The sequence below is a fragment of the Podarcis gaigeae genome, assembly GCF_964106915.1.
Source record: "Podarcis gaigeae genome assembly, chromosome: 6".
NCBI classification, from domain to species: domain Eukaryota; kingdom Metazoa; phylum Chordata; class Lepidosauria; order Squamata; family Lacertidae; genus Podarcis; species Podarcis gaigeae.
Genome location: NC_139682.1, coordinates 43,120,423 through 43,145,475, shown reverse-complemented (window position 1 = coordinate 43,145,475; position 25,053 = coordinate 43,120,423). Strand labels below are relative to the sequence as shown.

The 25,053-nt window shown below is 41.7% G+C and overlaps 2 protein-coding genes and 1 long non-coding RNA gene across 3 annotated transcripts in view; all 3 read right to left on the bottom strand.

The window, feature by feature from the left end:
- Positions 1-573: 573 nt before the first annotated feature.
- Positions 574-25,053, bottom strand: part of LOC310847307 — an 86,281-nt gene continuing 61,801 nt past the window's right edge. Inside the window, exon 2 of the long non-coding RNA XR_014565769.1 lies at positions 574-720. This is a non-coding gene — a long non-coding RNA (uncharacterized lncRNA). The remainder of the gene's footprint in view (positions 721-25,053) is intronic.
- LOC310847294 (acidic mammalian chitinase-like) lies at positions 1,011-8,444 on the bottom strand. Its single transcript, XM_083744880.1, has 11 exons — positions 8,372-8,444; positions 7,498-7,527; positions 6,506-6,707; positions 6,042-6,098; positions 5,774-5,939; positions 5,000-5,124; positions 4,168-4,291; positions 3,481-3,666; positions 2,713-2,832; positions 2,409-2,550; positions 1,011-1,388 (listed from the first exon to the last, which is right to left on the bottom strand). The coding sequence occupies exons 1-11, from the start codon at positions 8,394-8,396 to the stop codon at positions 1,096-1,098; spliced, it is 1,470 nt and encodes a 489-aa protein (XP_083601006.1). The 5' UTR covers positions 8,397-8,444; the 3' UTR covers positions 1,011-1,095.
- LOC310847296 (acidic mammalian chitinase-like) lies at positions 13,904-23,821 on the bottom strand. The gene is made up of 11 exons (XM_083744882.1): positions 23,700-23,821; positions 22,467-22,496; positions 22,144-22,345; positions 21,442-21,498; positions 19,959-20,124; positions 18,373-18,497; positions 17,100-17,223; positions 16,781-16,966; positions 16,052-16,171; positions 14,886-15,027; positions 13,904-14,272 (listed from the first exon to the last, which is right to left on the bottom strand). The coding sequence occupies exons 1-11, from the start codon at positions 23,722-23,724 to the stop codon at positions 13,998-14,000; spliced, it is 1,452 nt and encodes a 483-aa protein (XP_083601008.1). The 5' UTR covers positions 23,725-23,821; the 3' UTR covers positions 13,904-13,997.

Below are 25,053 nucleotides of genomic sequence, written 5' to 3'. Positions count from 1 at the left end.
ACCTGTCCCTCCGATGGCAGTTCCCTGACATATGCTATAGTTTAACATTGCTTTATGACAGATTGCATGAGTGCCCCCTCCCCCTGTTTTGAGTGGTGCCTGGCACCTCATGGTCAGTTTTGGGGTGCCAGGCTATGACATTTTTATTTACCCAGCCCTTTGGCAGCTAAGTTAGGTTATGACCTTTTGGTGGGATGGGGTAGGACTGGTCTTATTGTGTTATTGGACGAACATTTTAGAGATTTTGTATTCTGGACTGTTTGTTAGATTTTTTTTTTACTGTTGGTTGATTTTATCTTTTTGTGCTTTATCTTCTTAAGTTGCTTCAATACTTTTTGTATAAAATGCAGATAATGATAGTTTATGTGAAAGGTAAATTTCTTTGAAGGTTTGTTGTTGTTGTTTTGCACTGCGGGGTCACCTGTTTTTGGATCCCCCTCTGTTGGGGGTCAGGTACATGCAGCCTCTGCAGGCCACATGATACCAGCCTAGATGGCAGGCTGTGAGTGTCATGGAGGCCACATGGGTGCCATCACCCACATGGGGCAATGTTGCAAGTAACCAAAAGCAAAGGCCGGATAACATAGTTTTATGGGTACTGGTTCAGGAGTCAACAAGGAAGCCAGTATCACAGGAAGCTCCCCTTGGATTATGAGCTATATTTCCTATGTAACTTTAAAGGTAAAGGGACCCCTGACTGTTAGGTCCAGTCGCGGACGACTCTGGGGTTGCAGCGCTTATCTCGCTTTACTGGCCGAGGGAGCCGGCATACAGCTTGAACCAGAGCAGTTTACCTTCCCGCTGGAGCGGTACCTATTTATCTGCTTGCACTTGGCGTGCTTTCAAACTGCTAGGTTGGCAGGAACAGGGACCTAGCAACGGGAGCTCACCCCGTCATGGGAATTCAAACAGCTGACCTCCTGATCGGCAAGCCCTAGCAGGAGAAGCAGGTGAAAAGAATAGCAAAGCCTGCATGTCATGCAAGTAAATTGACACAGAGGAAAGAGCCATAGGTTTTGCTGAATTTTATTTCTCTTTTACAGCTACATGGAATGTCGGATTGGGAAGGCTATGGAGTTAAAAAACCTGATCACTTCATGCCCAGTTGCAGCAGGAGCAGCTGGCATCAAAGACAAGACCCGTCTGGCAATGCTGCAGGTAAGTCCTGCCGTTCACACAGTGGTAAAAGCTGTTCTTGTCTGTCGGGTCTGGGTACAGGCCTCCGGCTCTGCTAGCACAGAATCCACTGCCTCCGGTGCTGGGGCTGCCACCGGAGCCACTGCTTGGGCTGCCACCAGATCCACTGCTTGGGCTGCCACCGGAGCTTCCTCCACCACCGCTGGGGGCTGGTGGGATTGGCTCAATGGGCTTGGATGGGGCTTTGCAACCTGGAAGAGAAGCAGAGGGCAAGCCATCTCAGATAACCACTACTGGCTCAAAATGTGAATTCTACATCATTCTGAACTTGATTTAAGGGATTCTGTCTACATGACATGTGTTTGGCTTTTTCCACAAAGAAAACCTGCCTTGTACTTTCTCCCTAGTGTGTGATCCACATCAGTGTGAATAGAGAAGGTGATCTCCTGATCTGCAACTCCCATCAGCCCCAGCCAGCCTGGCTAATGGTCAGGGATTATGGGAATTGTAATCCTAAACATCTAGAGGGCACCAATCAATCATGAGCACAAGGAAAAGGCTTTTAAAAATCTTATTTAAAAGACCTCTGATTTCTCATTCTACTCTAGATCTGCACAACTTGTGATCCATTGAGCTGAATGCAGGTCATTAGCTATAAACTGTGGCCTGGCAGTTTTTTGAGAACTTGTCTTTTTCTGTTTCCAGGCAGGTAGCAAGAACTGAAGGTTAATTCAACCTCTGCTTGGCTGTCACACACAGGTGGTGGGTCATGAGTTGTACAGTCCAGCTCAAATCCTTCCAGAACTTGAGGGTCCCTGTAGCTGTAAACCTAAAGTACTTGGCTATCTGTGGAGTAGGTCAGGAACTACAGCTCAGTGGTAGAGTATATGCTTTGCATACAGGAGGTCCCTGCTTCAGCCTTTGGCATTTTTAGTTTAAAGGGTCCAGAACCTGGTGATGGGAAAGACCCTTGGGATCTGTGGTCTAGATGACACTGAGCTAAATGGGCTGATAGTCTGTCCTAGCATAAGGCAGCTTCCAGAGTTCTTAATTTACGAATACATAGGTTCTGCATTCAGTGCCCATGATATGATCTCCAAAATATACCTTCTCTTTCACTCTGGACTGCAGCAGCCCTTTCTCCCCAAGTCTTGGGGAGGTTAGTTCTAAAATAATCAACAGTGACTTGTTTTTCAACATTATGAGCTTTTGCTGGAACTTTGGCTTTCACAATCGTTTTGAGAGCTTTTCCTCCTGCTGCTGCTACTTACTAGCACTCTGCAGTCCCAGAGCATTCTTCAGGGTGGTGATCAAGGGGTATTTGCCTTGGTTGCAGAAAGTACCAGTGAAGTCATCCAAGTCAAGAGACCAAACCATAGCACCTGCAAAGTTGTTCTTCTTCAACCACTCAGCCTGTCAGATGCCAAGAAAGATGCCCAAGTCAATCAATATAGAGAACCTGTACATTACATCAGCCATAGTCCTCATACCTTGATTGTGAAACTCTTGATGAACCTACCAAGACATTCTAATGCACCAGAATGAATGTATGCCTTTGTGAGATTGGTACCATACCTTGATCTGGAAGCTCTTAATGTTGTCATACCCCAGCCACTCATTTCCCTTGTAGGCATAAGGGACATCTTGAGGAGCATCCCAAGCTTGAGTGGCTCCATTCTTCAGGAAGGTGCAGATCTAACAGAGGAAACGAAAAAGGCACGTTGTAAATCATTGCAGGATTCTGTCTTGGTTGCTGTCTCATAATGCTATGTGCATAGTGCAGAGAAGTGAACTGAAAGTATCACTGCACAAATCAGCATAGGCTTCATAAAGCTTATAAGTATTTCCTCCATGGCTTAAAAAGGAGGCACAATGCGTATCAAGAGTTGAGAATACCTTGTTGGCTGCACAGTGAAAAAAGTTATTATCTTGTCCTCAGTTATCTGAAAGTCCTGCCTACCCCAAAAACCAATGTGCATTAGCCACATTACTTCATCTCAGTATAATCTTGAGCAGAAATGCTAAAACCCAGGTGCCCTAGCTAGTGATATCCATACAAAAAAATGGTCCCTTGGTCCCTATGGAGGAATTTTTTTCTTGCTTTCTGTCTGGCACTGAGAAAAATCTCACCGGCTACTAAGCTTTAGAAACATTTTTTGCACCACTAGTTTTGTGCAAACAGCATATTTTCCAAGCTATTAGGCCAAAATTTAGTTGTAGCATCTTTGTAGGATTTCTTATTTGATTGGCCTATCTTTAGAATTATATTCTTCATCTGTATAGTGTAAACTGAGTGACGCAAATAAATGTTTTAATGGATTGTGGTGGGAAAAGTGAACAAACCTCATAGTAAGCCCAGAAGCCAGCTTGTCTTGTATATGGTCCAGCAGGCCCAGCACCAGTTGTGGGAGCACCAACAGCTGTGTTGGATGGATCGCTGAGGATGAAGGTGTGTCCATAAGTTGGGAATCCAACAATGAGTTTCTCAGCTGGGGCACCATTCTTCTTCCAGTAGTTCATGGCATAGTCCTACAAAGGCAAATCATTTGTTACTCTCTGCTTGCAAAGTGGAATGCTAATTTCTTCATTTTTTTTAGGTTTAGTTCCTGGCAGCTTTTGAAGCATCCTGTAAAAATAGGCTTCCAGCTTGGGATGAGTGAATCTGCCAGTTGCAGGTTTTCTCTCTCAGTTTCTTCTTTTTTCCACCCTTAAATGTGGTTCTCCACATTTCCATATCAGCGTATGATTTTCATTAAAGTAAGCACTTTTGCCTTATACACATTTTTTTTGCAAAGCAATTTTCCCTAATACAATGCCTTTTTGTATGTTATGTTCACTAGCGTATTATTTTTAAATGCACATCTTACCCTAGTATATGTACTTTTGACACATTATTTTCATGCAGTATTCGGAAAAGTGTGACTTTCAAGGGATTGCTATGTTTCAGTTTACATGTTGTTTCAAAAAGTGCAAATTAGGCAGATTGACCTTTAAATGTCTCCCCCAGCCCTACTTTCAGCTTATACTTACAACATTGAAGTAGATGTTTCCACCAGTGTCTGCAGGACCTCTGTACAGAGGGCTGTTCTCTCCAGTGTATCTCTCCCAGGAGCCATGGAAGTCATAGGTCATCACATGGAAATAGTCCAAATACCTGTGAGGAGATTAAATGTATCTCTGTCCAGTTCTTCTTCTTCTTTGCAACTATCAGTAATATGTTGAATAAACCCTATGCTTCTAAGGCTTTTGCAGTCTCACCTTCCATAAACATTACCTCTCTAGACCATAGACCATTTTCTGCTATGCAGTAGCACCACCATTCTTTTTACTGACTATATATGATAGCATTTGATGCATAATTAGACTCATAAATGCAGTTTCATAGTGGAAGCCCATCACAGGCCCAGTTTGCTCTTCAAAAAGGATCATTATTGTGGCTTTGACTGATTATATTTGAAATATTTGATCATTGGTTTTTTTTTTAGCCCACCTTCTTAGGTTTGTCCTTCAGGATGAATATCTATAGCACTATCAATGTTTTGGTGCTTTATGAAAGTAATCAGCAGAGGAAATAGTATCTGTGGCTGCCTTGTCCCTGAAGTAACTCTGTGTACTAGGATTGGCTGTAAGGTATACTGCTCTCCTAAAACCAGCCAGTATGCCAATACTGCAGCTGCCTCTATGCCAGTGATGCTGGCATAGTGATTTTACCAATGATACATACTGGCTTGGTTTCACTTTAATGCAGAGTGTGCAACTGATGAACAATACGGCACACATCAGATGATTCAAAATTACATTAATTGTAAGGGTATCTTCACCTATGCATATACAAAAGACAGAAGTTAAATTCTGTACTTACTGGCCAAGCTCAGGAATCTGGTAGCCTGACTCAATATTGGAAAGACCAGCAGCAACAGCAGCAGTGACCATGAGTCTGGGTCTGTTCACTTGTTTGGCTTCCTTCTCAAAGGCTTCCAACATTTCCTACAAAGCAAACAGTAAGGTAAATGTGAATTTTCTGACAGAGCCCCACACTCTTGTTACTGTTCGGGTTTTGAGTCAATCCTATGAATTTTAGTCAACAAAATCATTAAAGTGACAATTTCAGACTATAAAAAGTGCCTATGAATAAAAATTTCTTGAAAAAAGTAAGAGGTGAGGAACCTGTGGCCCTGCAGATGTTGGTCTACCACCGTCCCTGACCACTGGCCATGCTAGCTTATGCTGATGGGAGTTGTAGTGAAACAACAACTGGAGGACCAGAAGTCGCCCCACTCCTGTTTTAGGTGTCACAGGAAGCACTGTTTTAGAAGAGGCACCCACTTCTGTGTGAGATAGATGAAAGCCTGCCTCTTCTAAAATGATGCTCACCAGTTTTGGTTTTTGTAGATAATGATATTAAAAATAAAGACCCCATCAATCTGAGGCAATTTTTAATTGATAGCAAGGTTTTAAAAGATTGATAAAACCTATTAACTGAGTAATGGGACAGTCGTGGGTGTTGTATTCTCCTAACTTAGGGTGGCCAAAACCAAATAAAGGCAGAGATAAATTGATGCTAAACTATCCAATCTGGCTTCTCCCTTTCTGGGTGGTGGTGGTGAAATAAGAACAACATAATCAGTGGTTTTACCTTAACCAATAAAGTAAAGAGGGACTTATCCTGAGGGGTGCTGCCTCTAGAGCCAGGGTACTCCCAGTCAAAGTCCAGCCCATCAAACTCGTACTGGCGCAAGAAAGTGATGACAGAGTTGATGAAGGTCTGGCGGGTCTCAGGAGTGGCAACCATTGCAGTGAATCTGTAATGTGGCCATAAGAGGGTAGAAGATAATTACCTACTTATTATGTGCATTCTTCTCTCTATTACTAGGATAAAGTATGCAAGCGTTGTTTCAACTTACGGTGCTGTTCCAAAGTTCCAGCCTCCAATTGCCAGAAGAGTCTTCAGGTCCCCATTCCTGTCATGGAAGAGATTGCAGAGATTAAATCTATCCTATTTCTGGAACAAGGAGTCCCGAATTGGTTCCATCTTGCTATCCATTATGTGTTTGTTTTTATAATCTTGAACCCCATTTTCTTATGACAGACGATCTGTCAAGTAGTCTAGAATGAGTCACTTTTTATTATTGGTTTGCATCCCAACATCAGCTGACAACCTTGTAGTATCGTAGCTCCACATGTACTCAAACTTTCTTGCTTCTTTGTTCTATGTAGCGTTAGGTTCAGCTAGGTTACAACCCTGGCCATTGGATCCCTCTGGGCAGGAAGGCATATGATAGTGCCTTCTGTTCCAGTTGAGCCTCATATAAACAAGGCAGAAGAAGAATGTGGGAAGGGCGGGTGACCATTGTTCATGGATACTCACTGGTTTTTCAAGCCATTGAAAGATTTATAAAGAGTGACGTCATTCCATTCAATAGTTGCAATCTCATTGTTGCGCATCCCAGCAAAGGCATAGATCAGGTGAGTACACAGACAAGGGTCAATGTTGTCGGGCTTGTATTTCCCAAGGCCTGGTCTGTATTGGCCCCAGTTGGTGAAGTAGCATGATAGCACATAGGCAGAACCTATCAAGACAAATAGGACAGGTTATAATAAAAGTTTAAATGGAATCGAGGAAGACTGAAGGGTGAGAAGAAGAAAGACAAGTGTGTATTTTCTTTAGCTGTAATAAAACATGTATACCTGCCAGGTCTTATTCTATATTGCAGATATGGCAGGTCATTATAGTAGGTGCAGAAGAGCATTCATTGCTGTGATATTTAGGAGGGATTGCTGCAATATTCTTAGAGATAGACACGTGCAGCTTAGTGTAATGTAGATGCACTAATTTTCTAAACATATTTTCTTTCAAAATATGCATTTCAAAATCCCCTTCAATGGTTTTGAAAGCTGAGAACTGTGTTGCAACGTTTAGAGAAATGCAAAATACCACAAAAAGCTATGGTCTCCACTGAAAAGACCACAGTCTGCCACTGTGGAGACTGTGGTGTTTTTATGATATTGGGTTTATTTACACATATATGCAACCTGCACCTATGATGGAGGGGTTCACAGCATTAACACCCACAGAGGCTCTTGTTTCTCCCAAAATTACAGCCTTGGATTCAAACGGAAATCAAACATTGCTCTCAAGAGGTGCTTTACCTCTAGGTCAAATCACTGCAACTCAACTCTAAACTCAGGCTTTGTCCTTCTAACTATCTATGAATTGAGGGAAGGGCCCACCCATTTGCTGCCTCACACAGAGCCCCTTTCCTTTGTTTTCCTTAATGGCCCATCACCCAGGCTGTCACTCCAACACAGGAAGCGACTAGGTGACACTTAGACATTAATTTAAAGAGCTGCTTTCCATACCTATTTGTGCATTCAGCAGGAGCACCAGACCTATAAAGAAAAAGGGAATAATTTGTAAATTAAATATGTATAAACTTTTATGAGTTGTTTAGAAATCATAGTGTATCACTATTTAACTTTGAGAAGAGTGGCAAACAATTTCTGTTTTGATGAAAGACTTTGTTGTAGGCCTTATATATATAGTTATTCAAACACGATTTTAAATAGAAGCACATTAACTGCTTGAATTTTCAAATGAATTGTAATGGAGGTATAATTTACAATGTGCATGCTACTTGGAGGAGGAATAATTAATTTTCTTCCATAATTTGTACCTCAAAGGTATCCATGGACTTCATTGCTAAGTATTATGCAGGAATTTTCAAAAACTAAAATTAATAGTGGGGAAAGAAGGGGTTGATACAACTGAATAAAAATCTGCAAGATTTTCAGTTGTAAGTATTACAGGGAACATATTTGGGTCTCCAGGAATTTTCCCCAACCTTATCTGGAGACCCAAGGGATTGAACCAGGGACTTTTTGCATGCAAAGCATGTGTTTTTCCACTGAGCTATGGTTATTCTCCAATGGAGGGAATTCCTGATTTCCAAATATCCCGAATAAAGAAAGCTTTCTCTCCACACTATGGAATGGAGGAAAGCAACACTTCTTGTTTTGTAAGGAAATATGGTAGTGAATGAAATCTTTGCTATAGAATAGCAAGAATAAAATCAACTTGCTCAGTTATTTTGAAATCCATTCGGTTAATTAAAAGTTGTTCTCTTTTAAATAATAGAATATGCACGAAAAAGTAAGGAATGAGAATTACAGAATGAGTTTCTTCTACCAGCAGAGAAAAGATACACCATTTTATGAATTTCAGATTTGTACTTACCGGTAAGAAGCATCAACTTGGCCATCTTGGTCTCTGTACTGATCTAACGTTGTTTCTCTCTTCCTTTTATACCATACACTTGCCCTTCTACCTGTTCAGTGCCTTGTGACCAAAGCATCAGGTGATTGGGACATTCATCTAAAATTATTGGCATGCAACAAATTCCAGTACCAGAACAAAGGCACAATTAAAAAACCAAACTTACGAAAAGATGGTTATCAATATTTTATATTTTACCAGTGCTATTGGGATCCTGGTGGAATTAGATTACAGTGTTTAAGTCCCTTTAATTGAATGATAACATATAGAAGTCAGGACTGTATATTTGCTGTACCAGTTTGCTTTTGATTACACTTATAAATTGAGAACAAACAGTTATATAACCTGTTTACCGAGGACTTCCAGCTGTTTGTCCCAGTTACCTGATTGTTCCCTTGCAAAACTGAACTGTGTGCATGTATTTTGTCTCTTTGAGGGGGCCGATCTAGGGTGAAGGGGAGAGAAGTGACTAGAGGAGAAGGTTCCCCCAGCATTTGCTCAAAAATCCAGATGTGTCCAGAAGCCTAGAAAGGTTTGCAACCATGGTTATAAATGGACAACTGACGATTCCTTAATTAGTGAGAAATTACGAGGATCTCCCAGCCAGGAATACTCTCTGCTTCCCTGGTCTAGGTTTAACAAAACCATGGTTAGAAAACTGGTTCTCAAGTCTTGTTAGGCTTTCCTATGTCACAGGCGTAGAACCTGTGACCCTCCAAATAATGCTGGACTACAGCTCCTATAAGGGACGTGGGTGGTGCTGTGGGTTAAACCACAGAGCCTAGGACTTGCCGATCAGAAGATCGGTGGTTCGAATCCCTGCAACGGGGTGAGCTCCCGTTGCTTGGTCCCTGCTCCTGTCAACCTAGCAGTTCGAAAGCACGTCAAAGTGCAAGTAGATAAATAGGTATCGCTCTGGCAGGAAGGTAAACGGCGTTTCTGTGCGCTGCTCTGGTTCGCCAGAAGTGGCTTAGTCATGCTGGCCACATGACCCAGAAGCTGTACACTGGCTCCCTCGGCCAATAAAGCGAGATGAGTGCCGCAACCCCAGAGTTGGACACAACTGGACCTAATGGTCATGGGTCCCTTTACCTTTACCTTTTTACAGCTCCTATCACCATTGAAGAAGAAGAAGAGGAGGAGGAGTTTGGATTTGATTTCCCACTTTATCACTACCTGAAGGAGTCTCAAAGTGGCTAACATTCTCCTTTCCCTTCCTCCCCCACAACAAACACTCTATGAGGTGAGTGGAGCTGAGAGACTTCAAAGAAGTGTGACTGGCCCAAGGTTACCCAGCAGCTGCATGTGGAGGAGCAGGGAATCAAACCCTGTTCACCAGATTATGAGTCTACCGCTCTTAATCACACTGATCATGCTTGCTGGAGTGTATGAGAGCAGAAGAGTCTGCTGGCTCAGGGCAAAGGTCCTTCTAATCCAGTATCCTGTTCTCACAGTGGCCAGTCAGATGTACATAAGCAGGACCTGAGTACAACAACACTCCACTTGAGATTCCCAGCAACTGGTATTCAGAGACATGTTGCCTCCAACAGTAGAGGTGGAATGTAATCCGTGTGGCTTGTACCCTCCATGAAATTATCTTACCCTCTTTTAAAGCCATTCACGTTGGTGGCCATCACTGCTTCTTGTTGGAGCAAATTCTATAGTTTAATTACGTACTTTGTGAAGAGGTCCCTGTGGTTTTTTTGTCTGTCCTAAATCTTCCAACATTCACCTTCATTGAATGGCCCCAAGTTCTAATGTTCTGAGAGAGGGAGGAAGACTCTATCCACTTTCTCTACATGCATAATTTTATACACCTATATCATGTCACCACTTACATGACTTTTCTCTAAATTAATCAACATGGTATTGACCTTTTTCATAGCTGCCACACACTAGGTAAACATCTTCATCAAGCTACCCACTATGATGCCAAGGTCTCCTTCATCACCAGTTAACTCCAGTTCATACCCCATGAGCATGTATATGAAATTAATATATTTTTTGTCATGGTGTGCATCATTTTACACTTATGTACTCTGGAGAGATCCTTTTGGAGCTCTTCACAATCTATTTTTGTTTTAACCATGCTGAACAATTTGACATTAGCAATCTTGGCTTCCTCGCAGCTCACCTCTAACTCCAGATTATTTATGAACAAGTTAACCAGTTTCTTAACCAGTTACCAATCCACAAGAAGACCTCTTCTTTCATAACTGCTAAGCTTACTCAGAAGTGTTTGATGAAGTCTTTTATCAAAAGCATTTTTTTGGGTGAGTTGGTGTCTAAGAACTTCTGAAGAGCACAGATTTCCTACCCTTGTCCTAAGTGAACGACTAACTTCTCCATTGTGTTGATTGAGAAACAGTCATATTTTTTTTTTTTAAAAAAAGCATATGGTGTCAACAAGGTGTTGCATTACAGGATCTGCTGAGGAAGTCAGGAATTCCTCTATTCTAGGGACTACAGAACTCAGTAAGCATCACTTTCAGGTGACCTTTTTATTGACTTGTACGCACAAAGTTTGTGAGGAGGTGATATGACATTTGTTCCTTGAACATTCATTCAGCTTTGTTGTGGAGGTTATTATATGATATCACATTAATCAATAATTATAACCACACTTTCCAATAACTTTTCCTGCCACAAAAGTCCATTTTTTAAAAAGTAGGCTTGTTGTGCAAGAGACCAAATACACTTTAATTGCGCTACTTGAATTTACCCAGTATGCAACTGAATCCCACCCATAAAATAGTGACAGTCCGTAAGTGTCGTATCTGATGGATTTTCTACTTGGAATGCTATATCCCACTACAGTTTAGGCATGGCAAATTATTTCAGCTACTTGCGCAAAACAGCTGTGTTTCAGGATCCATAGCAGGAAAGAAAGAATTAACATAAAAGGTGAGGTTATGCAATGATCTAGCCATGCTGTGTGCCTAGTTTCACAGTGAAACTAACAACCAATGAATTGAATGCTGGCTTGAGCTAACAGTTTTGCTTGTTTCCTGTTTTCCTTGTCAACATTTTGCAATTTGTAAATTATTTGGTATAAAAAAAATAATATTTTTGAGTTTCAAATTCAGATTGTTACTGAATAATTGCCTCAACACTAGAAATTCAAATGTTTCAGAGTTGTCAGCATGTCTTTGTCTTGATTTTGGTAGAAATCAAATGTGAAGCCTCATAATAATCTGTCAATCTTCAAATACCATCTACCTTTACACAAAAAAGTCAAATAGAGTCAAGTATCAGTTATCAAATACTATTCTGTTTATTTCATACAGCTGCTGTAGTGCCAGCCACTGGGTCAAGACAGGGTGAGCACGGCAGGATAAGATAGTGGGAAGATCCTTAAGAAGCAGGAGACATGCAGTTGAGGAGCACCAGTTGCCCCATCATGAATGTCTCAGGTTGGCTGTGGTCATGAGCTTTCTTTGCCCAAAAGCCTTGGTAATGACTGTGAAATGGCCAGCATTGGTAGCCCATTAGGGAAAATAGCATGGGTGCATGTTCCCAACTGTGTTGGGCATAACACTGCCACACCCTTCTGTCTAACATGTCCACATTTGTGTGATCAAGCCCGTTGACAACGATGATGGCATTTTGACAATCAAAACCACAATTTCTTTGAGGAAGAATGTATATAGTTGTAGGCAGTGCTTTCTCCCCTTAAAAAATGTTTAGGGGTTCTCTCATTTTCCTACTCATATTGAAATACTGCCCCTCAATATCTCTCTCTCTCTCTCTCTCTCTCTCTCTCTCTCCTCTTAGATTCACAAAAGGTTTAGTGGTAAGCGTACCCCTGCGTACTCCCCAGAAAAAAGCACTGGTTGTAGAGATGGGGGTGAAATTCTATTGTGCTTGCATTTAAAAATGAACCTAATGAATTTGCACTTTCCAAAACAATATGAAAACTGAAAAACTGTCATCCTGCAAAATTCACACATAGCTGAATTTTGTGCTGTAGTTATTCAACCAATGTTTCCAAGAGTGCACATACTAGGGGATGATGGGCATAAAAATGCATTTCTTAGTGAAAGTAACATACAAAAATGCATTATATTAAGAGAAAAGTCTTGCAAAAATGTGTGCATTAGTTAAAGTTTACATGTTTATTAGGAGAAAGTGGAATAAAAAAGCTGAACGATTTTCTTGAGGATTTTTTTTTAAACCACAAATTTCTGCAGAAAAGTGGAGGACTAAATTGAAAATTGGGGGAAATGGGAAATGGCGAGATCCTTCCATTCCTAATGCTTGAAATGTTTCCATGTTGGACTTGGAAAGTTTTTGTAGATCTTTTCTTTCTTGTTGTTTCCATGTGTGTTGGTGATGGCAACTGCTCTGCACTCCACTCATTGCCCCAAAGGAGGAAATACATTATCAACAAAAAGGACAGAAGATTACACAGATCTGCATAAAACTGGCAAATGTTGATTTGTATGTGTAGGTACATCTCAGTATAGTGCAGAAGAACATGACTGGGTGACCTGGGTCCCTGCTCAGTCCACTGTCCAGGTGCTGACTTCAAGGCCCCTGCTCTCCCTTCTTACTGTTCTTGGGCTTTAGACCAGACTTGGGTTGGAAGACCCTTCAGATGGAGGATATTTTGAAACAGAGGCTTGTCCTCTCTCTGACAGCCCTTCAAATAAAAGTCTGCCCTCTGGAAAGCAGGACACATGGCCACACTAGGCCTGAATTCATTAAAGGTTGCTGCTAATTGAGGTCTTTATATGTTGTGGTGGCAGTCAAGAAAAGCATTGAGGGTTGGGGGAAGTTAGAGGGAATAAACAATTTAATTGCATTTGGTCACCCGATTGCTACAATCCCAGAAATAGCATCCATAGGGGTAGCTGGGTACATACTATGCCTTTAAAGCACATTTGAATAACATTCTTTCCCTCAAAGAATTCTGGGCATTGTAGATTGTTAAGGGTTGCTGGGAGTTGTAGCTTTCTGAGGAGTAAACTGCACTCCCCATAATTCTTTAAGGAAAAGACTGTGCTTTGAAGATGTGGTACTGTATATACACAGCCTTACTATGCCTGCCGTAACAAAATCAACAAAGAATGCTGTAGCATCTTTTATAGTTTGTGGAGTGTGTGAATAGAGGATTTTTCCTCACTGTAGGAAAATGGTGATCTTCAGACTCCAACAAGACCACTATGCTGCTGCATTTATTTCCCTATATCTAACTAAATATTTACATGAGAGCTCCATACTTTGTCTCAGAATTGTAATCCTTGTCATGATTTTCTCTTGCAGCATGTTTTATATTCCTATGTTGACAGTTTTCTTGCATGTTTCATTGGACACTTTTGGGATGGTAAAAATGATCAGTATGTTTTCAAAGCAAATGAATAAATTAAATAAATCACACATTTGATCAAGTATGGGGTTGTTTTTTTACAGCACTGCAAGAAAATGTAATTGAAGTACTTGACTTAATGGGAAGAGATACTGAATTTGTGCAGAAGAAACCACAGACTATGATTTGAATGCAATGCATCTTTATTTATCATGCTGAATTCTTTCCTTGCTGTTGACTGCAGTGGAAGGTGTGTGTACTACTTTGTGGCTGTTCTCTTCATGCCCAGTTGCAGCAGGAGCAGCTGGCATCAAATACAAGGCCACTCTGGCAATATTGTTGGTAGGTCTTCCCATTCACACAATGGTAGAAGCTATTCTTGTCAGTGGGATCTGGGTAGAGGCCACTGGCTTTTCCATTGCAGAAGTTGCCACCAGAGCTTCCACTTCCACTTCCACTTCCACCAGAGCTTCCACCACCAGGTGGGGCTGCTGTTGTAGCCTGGGCAGGCTGATTAGCATTAGTGCCAAGGGTTGTTGCAGGCACCTTACAGTCTGAAAGGAAGATGAGAATGGCGTTAGAACTTTAGGAACACAGAAGGCTGCCTTAAACTGAGGCAGACTTTTGGGAATATCTTTCAATATTGCCTGCACTAGGAGTGAGGAACAAAAGTCTCAAGGAGAATTTACAATTTAACGGAGTGTGGCAAAAGAAGCCCTGGCCAGGCTAGACATGACATTAACCGCATCTTTGCAAAAATATAACCAGCAGAGAATGTATGCAGGATAATGACTGGGGCTGCAGCCCATGTAGAGGGAGAAATGTAACCTTTCCCTCCATTGTGAAAATTCAGCTAGTATTTGCAATGAGAGGAAGGCGTCCAAGGTAAGTAAGGACATCAGAGGAAAGATTTTCCTAAGGACCATAGCAGAAAAGGAAAGGGTTAAATTCCACCTCCCATCTGCTGAAATCCAGATAATTATCATCACACCCAGTGGCTTTTTCAGTAGTGGACCAGCCATACTGCCTCAAAAGAAATGAGCCAAAGAGGACAGAGATGAACACACAATAGGAATCAGTAGCACTATTTCATATACAGACAAAATGATGGTTTCTGGGCATGCCAGGCACTTTGTTCTATCTTGCCAACAGGAGTATGTTACTCACTTGGTGTGGTGACTCCCAGTCCAGATTTCAAGGCATTCATCAGGGGGTATTTGCCTTCCCCGCAGAATGTGCCAGTGAAGTCATCCAAGTCAATAGCCCAGACCATGGCTCCTCCGAAGTTGTTCTCCAACAGCCACTTAGCCTGTGAGTTAGATGGTTAAGCATTATGTAGTAAATGAGAACCAGAGCTATCTTTCCTTTGAGTTGCTAAGATAGAGAGAGAGAGCATAAATGGCTTGACTCTACATTCTAGAGTTGTGGTCTGTAACTTTTAAAGCTGCAGTTACAGGAAATAGGTTAAGGAATTACAGTACATAAATCCTAAACAGATAGTCTGAAATCCTAACCATATTTGGAGAAGAAAAGCCAGCTGAACTATAAGGAGTATACTTTTAAAAAAAACAACACACAACAGACTTGGATTTGCACTGTTAGATGCATGAAACACAGTTAATCAAGTTATTTATTTATTTATTTATTTAGGAGGGAAATACTATATAATTGTTCCACTATCCCCAGTTTTCCTGGGTGTGTGTACTTGGGTGCAGTTTTCTTTCTACAGTGGTACCTTGGGTTACATATGCTTCAGGTTACATACGCTTCAGGTTACAGACTCTGCTAACCCAGAAATATTACCTCGGGTTAAGAACTTTGCTTCAGGATGAGAACAGAAATTGTGCAGCGGCGGCAAAGCAGCAGCAGCAGCAGGAGGCCTCATTTGCTAAAGTGGTGCTTCAGGTATGGAACAGTTTCAGGTTAAGAACATACCTCCAGACAGAATTAAGTTCTTAACCCGAGGTACCACTGTATATGGTCATGGGAGACTTAAGATGTTGTGCAATATTTTCATATTCTTTACAAATATACAGGCAGAGCATAAATATACAGGTGGAACATAATGGATACTACTCGCCCATTAGGCTTCAGAAAGGGAGGGTGGGGGGAGCTTGTTCCTCCTCAGCTCCCTAGAAATCCTTCTGCTCTGACCTTTCAGACTCAACACAGTCTAAACCTGCAGTTTCTTCAAAGACAGCTTGATGGCAACACGCTCCACAGGAATGGGGAAGGTGGGAGAAGAAAGGCAAGATGCCTTCTAGGAGGAGCCTCCGGCCATTTTAGAAGAGTGCTTAATAAGGGCAGAATATGGAGACAATAAACAGGCTTACCTTGATACCAAAACTCTTAGGGTTATCATAGCCAATCCACTGATTTCCTTTATAGGCATAAGGGACTTCCTGGGGAGCATTCCACACAACCGTGGCACCCTCCTTCAAGAACGTACAGACCTGTGGAGACAAATATCTTGGATTAAGCCAATGAAAGTGTTTGATCTAGTTACCCAAGGCTAGCTAAACTATGTTGGGTTATCTTTACTTTACACCCATTTCCAGAAATCATACGAGTGTTTGTTAGCTGTGAGCGGGAGAGAAATGTGGAAATCATAGTTGGCCTTAGAATTTTATTTTATTACAATTTTATTACAAGGCAGATGCATAAAATTTCATTCCTTCCAACCATGTCAGCTCTAACAGTGCAAAGAGTGGCTTGCACATTGCCATAGTTTAAAGCAGGCTGATGGGTGTTTTAGTCAAAAACATCTGGAGGGCACCAGGATAGCAGATGCTGGCTTAAAAACAGCACACTTTCTGAATGCGAGAATTGGCCATTATGCTCCTTGGCACAGAAAGCAACAAATAAACACCCATTCAAAAACAGGAACATGAAACTATACAGAAATAAACCGGATAACTATATTGGCTCACAAGTGCAATATCCAGATGCAAAACTGCATCAGTAGTACATAAAAAGCTATAATTAAAAAAAATGAAAATGCAGGACATCATGATAACTAACAAATGTTCAGGATCGCTGCAAGAACTATGCCAGAGTTTTACCTCAAAATAGGCCAGCGTCCCAGCTGCTTGGGTGTAGGCCCCACCTCTCCCTGGCCCAGAGGTTGGTGCATCCAGGCCATGGTTAGAAGGGTTGCTCAGGGTGAAGGTGCGAGCATAGGCTCCAAATCCCACCATCAGCTTCTCAGCTGGTGCACCATTCTTCTTCCAGTAGTTCATAGCATAGTCCTGGTGGAAAGAACATTGAGGAGGCAATCAGAAGGCAAATCATGGGACAATTCTGAACTACATATCCAGCAGCTGAATATGTAGGGTATGATTGATGGTAAAGGAAACCCTTCATTTCTGTTCAGTCACTCACCACATTGAAGTAAATATAGGAGCCTTGGTCTTCAGGGCCTGCATACAGAGGGCTGTTCTCACCAGTGAAACCTTCCCAGGATCCTCTGAGGTCATAAGTCATTACATTGATCAGATCCATGTACCTTGGAGGGACGTGAGGGAAGCAAATAGGCAAATATATCAGTCCAAAAAGGAAAACTTTGGACCCTTTCCTCATATGTGTTTACTTTGTTAAGTAAGTATTGCCACTTCTATCTGAAAAAACGGGAGAATCATGGCTGTTGCACATTTATATATATCAGTTTCAATGTATTCAACATTACAATTCATTTAAATTTAGGCAAATTTACAACCGGCCAAATGTATCAGATTTCATTTGGTTAGGATTCTAGCCAGGAGGCATTATTATATAATATCCTCAGCCATCTCTAGTAATTCTCAGGTCCCTATCTCGTTTGGTCTCATGATTGAAATTGTTGATAAGTAAGAAGGCAAAGTGTCTTGCTTCTGCAATAAAGTTTAATTGTTAATATTAATACAATGTAGATATTGCCAAGTTCCCAATCACTGAGCATGGGGCAGCCTCTCAAGATTTGTGAGATTTGCAGGGTATAGATGCAATACACACAAGATCCACACAGAGACTTTCATTAATCACTTCAACATTACCGCTAATGTTTGTTTTTGTCACTGGTGAACACAGTAATATTCTCCAATGCACACATTAATAAACTGTTATGTATCTACTTCAGACTATGCTAAAGGATGTAAAGAATTCTGTGCTGAAACATAATTTGGCTGTGCATGTCCTCTGCCACATAAGTCACATTCTTTCCTCTTTCCTGAACTGACAAGTATAGGCAAGATCACAGGCAGATACAGTGGATGGAGATAGGCAGGTACTCTCTGTTTAATCTCTGCTGCTCTTGTTATTTCAGATTTCACTGAAGTGCTGAGTCATAGACATAACCACTGCTTGCTTGATATGTGACCAGGAAACCAGCCATCATATTCTGGATTTTTTTTATTAGTGTTTGGCAAAGTGAGGAGGCACCCACTCCAACCCAAGAATCTCTCAGCTTTTACCATAGTGGGTGATCAGAAGTCTTAAGCTATGGTGCAATTGCCATAATGACCAGTCTACCCCAATGTCAGTGTCTTTCCACTGTGTACGCCTGTCTCCTCTTAGGAACATAGGAAACTGCCTTATACCAAATGAAACCATTGGGCCAGCTGCCTCTGTATTGTCTATGTTAGCTCACAATGAGCCAAGATATCCACATGCAACTTACTTAGACATCTCTGGGATCTGGTAAGCAGTCTCAATGGTGCCCACGCCAGCAGACACAGCTGCAGAGATCAACAGTCTGGGCTTGTTGGTTTGAGAAGCCTCCTGTTCAAAAGCTTCATACATTTCCTGTTATTGGAAGAAGTGAATTGTCACAAGCTACTCCAGGTCTGGATCGAGGGTAGGGGCAAGGGGGGCACGTGCCCCAGGAGGTAGGTTGGGATGGTGGAAAAACTACAGACTTGCTGTGCCTGCTCCTGTGTGTGTATATGTGTGGAATGGTGGTCAAGGGGGAAATAATTATTTATCCTCTTCAACCTCCCCCCTGCTGCTGGAGTAAGCACACTAGGAGGATTAAAGGGAGCAGCAGTGCAGACATTTGCTCCTAAGAGAAAATTTGTAACTCCAGCACTAAGCTACTCTTTTAAGAACACCCACCCACCCTTATCTGAGTTTTTAAAATCTTCATTGTCTGGTTGGTAGAGCAGGAGACTCTTAATTTCAGGGTCATGGTTTTTAAAAAATGTTTAACATGCTTGGCTTTGCGGACATAATGAAGTGATGTTCCAGAATGTAAGGCACAGGGTAACTAAGAAAATTGGGTTGTATTCAACGTAGCACTAAGTAGCTCATTGCATAAGGAGAATGGTTTCCACTTGCTTGATGGAACTTTCTCCACTTTCTGCATGCCCCCCCCCCCACCAAAAAAATATTTTCTGGGTCCCCCGTCTAACTTTCCTGAGTAGAGATGGGGATGGTGTTGGGCATGCACAGAGGGTGGGGGGAGTGGGCAGAAGCAGAAGTCATTCCACTCATGCAGTTATTTAATCAAAAACTGTAATCACAGTCTCACTTCCCTCTATATCCACTTCTGAAGCTCTCCACCCACCATTTGCCTCAAACTATGAGCATCACAAACGCTGTTAATATTTCTGAGATGCAGATTATTGGAACAGGAACAGGGTACTCAGCTACATTATATTTCCCATAATAAAGTTCACAACTCATTTTCCTGAAACACTTTTTTGATGTGTCTAGATCCAGCCCAGGAAAGAATGAGAAAAAAGGTATCCTACCCTAAAGACATGGAGGTGTTATTATATCTGTTTTAGTGATTGTGTTGCCTAGACAAATAAAGGTAAAAGGTAAAGGTACCCCTGCCCGTACGGGCCAGTCTTGACAGACTCTGGGGTTGTGCGCCCATCTCACTCAAGAGGCCAGGGGCCAGCGCTGTCCGGAGACACTTCCGGGTCACGTGGCCAGCGTGACATCGCTGCTCTGGCGAGCCAGAGCCGCACACGGAAACGCCATTTACCTTCCCGCTGGTCAGCGGTCCCTATTTATCTACTTGCACCCGGAGGTGCTTTCGAACTGCTTGGTTGGCAGGCGCTGGGACCGAGCAGCGGGAGCGCACCCCACCGCAGGGATTCGAACTGCCGACCTTTCGATCGGCAAGTCCTAGGCGCTGAGGCTTTAACCCACAGCACCACCTGCGTCCCAGACAAATAGCACTGGGTAAAATTCCACAACAAACCTTTGATTGCTATATTAGTCACCTAGATACAGAGAGAGCACATTGTCGAAGCCAACCTTGAGCAAGACTGTGAAAAGTTGTTGGGTATCAGCGGGGCTGCCTCTGTTGCCAGGGTACTCCCAGTCAATATCCAACCCATCAAAGCCGTACTTGCGCAGGAAGGAGATGGCAGACTGAATGAAAGTCTGGCGGTTCTGAGCAGAGGAAACCATGTCAGAAAACCTGCAAAGAGGAAGGTTGGAATGATCAGTTCCACAAATCTGAAACCACAGAGCTTAATTAGATCTGCTGCTGATGGTCTGAGCTAGCTCTCACCAACCTAGTGCTCTCCAGATACTTTGATTATTGCAAACAGCATAGCCTTTTGAGATCGTTAAATTCTGAATTCCACAGACTTCAGGAGGGATGGGGAACCTTCAGCGCTCCAGATGTTGCTGGTCCCCACCTCTGGCCACCCCTGACCATTGCCCATGCTGACTGTTGTTGATGGGAGTTTTGGAGTCCAACAGCAGCTGCAGGGTCATAGGTTTCCCTCCCTGAACTAGAGGTTTTGATTTCCTGCTCCATAATGCTATCCCTGATTTAGATAGGAAGGGGATATCTTCAGTCACTTAACCTTAAAATCCAAATATTTATTCTTTCTTGATAATATTCCTCACATCTCTTAAGGCATGTTCATTTCCCACATGCCTACAAAGGTGTTAAGTGTGATATTAACTGAGTTATCCAATTTTATCTCCTCAACAACCCTGCAAGATAGGTTAGGCTGGGTGACAATGACTTGCCCAAGGCCACCCAGTGGATTCCATAGCTGAGCAAGGATTTGAACCCAAGTGTATCCAGTCCAAGTTCAATTGCATTGGCTGTGAACCGGAGTTCCCTCCCTTGTGAGGAACAGCTTACATTAATCTTCATTGTTTGGACTTGAAGACACTTTCCTGTTGTTTCTGGCAGTGTACCCAGCATATCCAGTGTATCTATGGATTTAATCCAGTATAGAAATGTGTGTATGTATCTTGTGAGATGAAAGTTGCCCCCTGCCCCTGGAAGTTGCTTTTTCTGACTACTTGGAAGCAGAAACATGGAATCTACTTCCAGATGCACACAAGGAGCTGGAAACAAAAAGAGAAATGCAGAGAACAGTCTCACAATACACAACTCTCACACACATCTACATATATGTGTCTAGATTTGTACATGTAAAAGTGGTCCTTGGCTTCTTTAATCTAGAACCATACTGCTATACTTAACCATACTGTTAAGGAGCTGGAGGAAGGAAAAACAGTTCTCAGATGTGCTAATTTATGGGCTAGGGAAATAGAACAGCTAATGTAGAGCAAGGTTGGAGATGATGCTAAACAATATGTCCAGGTGGAACAGAGGACAGGGCGCCTGCACCAGTTGTGTAGAAGAGGAAATTTCAGCAGTTCTGGAGGTTCTCTCTTCTGTTCAGCTATGAAGGGCACAGGGGCTCTGTCCTCTTTTTCGCCTGATCATCCTAGTGCTAAATATGGGAGGGGATCTCCTAGAAGACCTTACTTTTGGGTACCGAAGTTCCAGCCTCCAACAGACAGCAAGGTTTTCAGGTCAGGATTGCTGTAAAGAAATTATTTGGAAGGTCATTAAAGAGACTCTGAACCATATGCAAACAGTTACAAGCGGGCTGTCTTTAAAAAGAAAGAATTGAAATATCCACACAAACTTTACAAGTAGGGATCGATCCAAAGAGAATTCCTGTACCCTTTAAGAATTGCACAGAAAGAGCGATTGTTAATATAAAAATGCAACAGATGGCAAGATCTAATTGGACATTTGCTTCTCATTCCTCTCTACACTCCCTCAGAATCTGGGGAGTTGCAAGATTTTTGGAGCAAATTTAGGGGGGAGCCTGTCCAGGGCTACAAGAAACCAGAAAGCAAATTGTAAAAGTGTGCTTTTGTTGTGAAAGTGGGCAGAAGGTTGCCTGGAGAAAGGAGCAGACACACCCATTTATTACTTTCTTTTCCCTTCTGTATCATATATGTCTGATTTTTGCTAATATGAAAGACAGGTACCGGTATATTATTGAAACGGAATAGGAAATGCAAAAATTAGGCGTAAGCCATAGGAAAACATGGAGCGAAAGTTGCATGGAAGTTCATGGGATTTAAACTTAATACTCAATCCCCATTTATTTCACTGGAAATTCTCTTGATTCTGCCCCTTGTGTTGAATGTTGTATGTCAAACTGCTGGATCTTACTAGGTTTTGAGTCCATTGATGCCACCGTAGAGAGCCACATCATTGTACTCGATGGTCTGGATCTGGTTGTTTGCCATGCCCGCAAAAGCATAGATGACATGAGTACATAGGCATGGGTCAAGATCTTCGGGCATATAACGTGCAATACCAGGTCTATACTGGCACCAGTTGGTGAAGTAGCAGACAATATTGGTAGATGCACCTGCAGTTTAAAAGGTTAAAGTCAACCAATGCATTCAAATTGTTTACTAGAGGAGAAACTTCTTTTAGCTATTCCTTTTCATGGAATAAAATAAAATAAAGAGAAATTTGCTACAACTTACCCAGCTGCACATGCAGCAGGAGAGCCAGACCTATGAAAGAAAAGTTCCATTGTTAATCAAACACAAAAGCTAGTCATGTGTATTTCTTAGTTCACCCCAACTACAAGTCAGTGAACAGATCTACACTACAAACTTGCATTGTCTGCATCAGTGTCATGGCTTCCCCCAACAGAATCATGGGAAGTGTAGTTTGTTAAGGGTGCTGATCAATTGAGAATACTTTGTTATAGATCCCTAGGCTTTCTCACCCATGGTTCCTTTGAGAGACAGCATTACTCCTAAGCCTGTTTAAGTCAATGGTGTTCTCATCAGGTGGTTTTGTTGTAGATCTCTGAAGCTTTTGAAGCAAGCCATGGGCTTGTCCTGATATATTGCAAGCAATGGTTACTGGCTTGATGAGACAGACAATTCAGTTTGTTATATGTTGTGGTCCTGTCTTAGATGTATGATAAATAAATACTTGGATTCTGGGATCCTCTTCATAATGGCATAGATATAACGGGTGGAAATTCACATTTATGAGGAAAACATGGGGTTTTCCTGTTTCCTAAATAAGGCAGCGGTGGGGAACAATTCCAGATGTTGCTGGACTGCAGCTCCCATCAGTCTCAGCCATCATTGCCAATGGTCAGGGATGATGGGAGTTGTACCCAGCAATCTGCCCCACCAGTCCACCTCTGTCTCCTTCAAGTGTCCTCCCTTCACACTGACGTTATCTCAGCAAATGCAGGATTGGGATTATGTGGTTGTTGAGATACTGTGTAGCTTTATCCTGACTCATTTGTTGCTGTAAAAAGATATTGTGGATCACTTACCCAAGTTCCACACATTAAAAGAATTATTGAAATTTAAGCGACATCCTGAGAGATTTCCCTCAGTCTCTTAAAACTCTAGAGCAAGGAATTCCAAAACTTATTTTAATCTATGCCTGTTCTTACTGTTGGAAGCATTTCTTGTTATCCAGCCTAAAAACATCTGTTATAATTTGTTTTTATTCTTATGTTCTTAGTAAGAGGTCTATTTTTTCCTAAACCATCACAGTTTCTAGTCAATTTATAAACATTTTTTAGAACGGCCATCAAATTACTATAGCTAGGTAGTCTATAGATGTAGTAAGCTAGGTCAGACTAGAATAGTGTGTTGACGAAGGCAGAGAACAACAAAAAGAGATAGATTGACAGAGAGATGGAAACTTTTGCCAGCTCAGTGGTAAGTTGAGCCTGTCCTACTCACCAGTCAGAAGGAGTAGTTTGCCCATTTTGATACCTGTGTACTAGGTTGTTTCATCTGCTGTTTCCTTTTTATAAGAAGCATTCAGTTCCCACCTCCTTCAGAACACATGTGACTTCAGATGCCCTCACCCCCCAAAATTAAATAGAAAGTTAATATGTAATCATTGGTAGACACAACTAAAGTAAATTACTATACCGACCGTCCTCTTCACCTTGGAATATTATCTTTCATCCCAATCTTCTGAAGTTTGGGATTAAGCAGGCATGCATTGAAAGAGGAAGGTTATTTTTGCATGCTAGATCCTAAATCAATGTTATACCCTTCCACTCAAAATTTACCAAAGATATTGGGTATTGGATAAGGAAGGCAAACATATGTATCAGTAAGATTTGCTTATGTAATTACAGTGTTGAAAATGGACCATTTAATTGCAGAGAAATGACACTGGAAACAAATCCATGAGCCCTTAGTGAGGCATGAGAGATAACAGCTATTTGGGAAGCAAATTAATTATTGGTTCAGGCCAGTTTCTAATCAACTGCCACCAAGAATTAAAGTGCTATGGCTGTGCATAGGCAAATTCCATTCACCCCAAAAGCATATCATCCTCAGTAACACATATTTTCCTGAATTTTAATTAGAATATAAATTTAAAATAAGCATTTATACATTTTCTCCATACTCAAAATCAACTCCAAGCCATAAGATTCCCAAGTGGAATATTTTGATTCAATAACACATTACAATCGGATAAAAAAAGATTCCAACTTTTAATATTATTTAACCTAATCCTATTTCTTCTTTCCTTCCAAATCTAACAAAGGGAATAAATTTCAACACATGCAGAGTAGTTTCAATTATCTTAGTCTATTTTTAAATCAAGGTTGTAATTCTATACTTCCTTACCTGGGAGTAAGTCCCATTTAACTAATATGGGGTCTTATATCTGAGCCGATGTGTCAAGGGTTGCACTGTTTAGAACCATTTGATGCTTTCCATGTATATGTTACTTCAGTTCGTGCCATTATTAAATTAGCAGCCAACAATCCTCATGGTGCAGTGCCTGCCCTGGAGAACCAGTCTGGCAATTGTCACTCTGTGAGAGAAACAGGGTCTCCTAACTAGTCTCGGCACATTTAACAACCTATACAGTTATTTTGGCCCCTGAGGCAGGATATCTCAGGACTTCCTCTCCCTCTTCCTGGCAGTAGAAATACAAATAAACAATGCATTAGCTAACAGTCCACTGCCCTTTCACAACACCCCAAATCAGCTGCCTGAGCTAGTGTGTTATTCTGCTTAATGGTAGGGCTTAGTGCTGCTGCATACACATTGACAGTGATGGGCTGTTTAC

Bases quoted from the DNA above. Each gene is read 5' to 3' on its own strand.
- LOC310847294 (XM_083744880.1), bottom strand. From the start codon at position 8,396: ATGGCCAAGTTGATGCTTCTTACCG. The intron at 6,099-6,505 runs GTGAGTATCCAT...CTTCCATGACAG, and splicing joins TTCAATGGCTTGAAAAACCA to GAATGGGGACCTGAAGACTC. The intron at 1,389-2,408 runs GTAAGTAGCAGC...CTTCTCTTCCAG, and splicing joins TCTGGGACTGCAGAGTGCTA to GTTGCAAAGCCCCATCCAAG.
- LOC310847296 (XM_083744882.1), bottom strand. From the start codon at position 23,724: ATGGGCAAACTACTCCTTCTGACTG. The intron at 21,499-22,143 runs GTAAGATCCAGC...ATTTCTTTACAG, and splicing joins ATCAATGGACTCAAAACCTA to CAATCCTGACCTGAAAACCT. The intron at 20,125-21,441 runs GTAAGGTCTTCT...TCCTCTTTGCAG, and splicing joins TGGAACTTCGGTACCCAAAA to GTTTTCTGACATGGTTTCCT.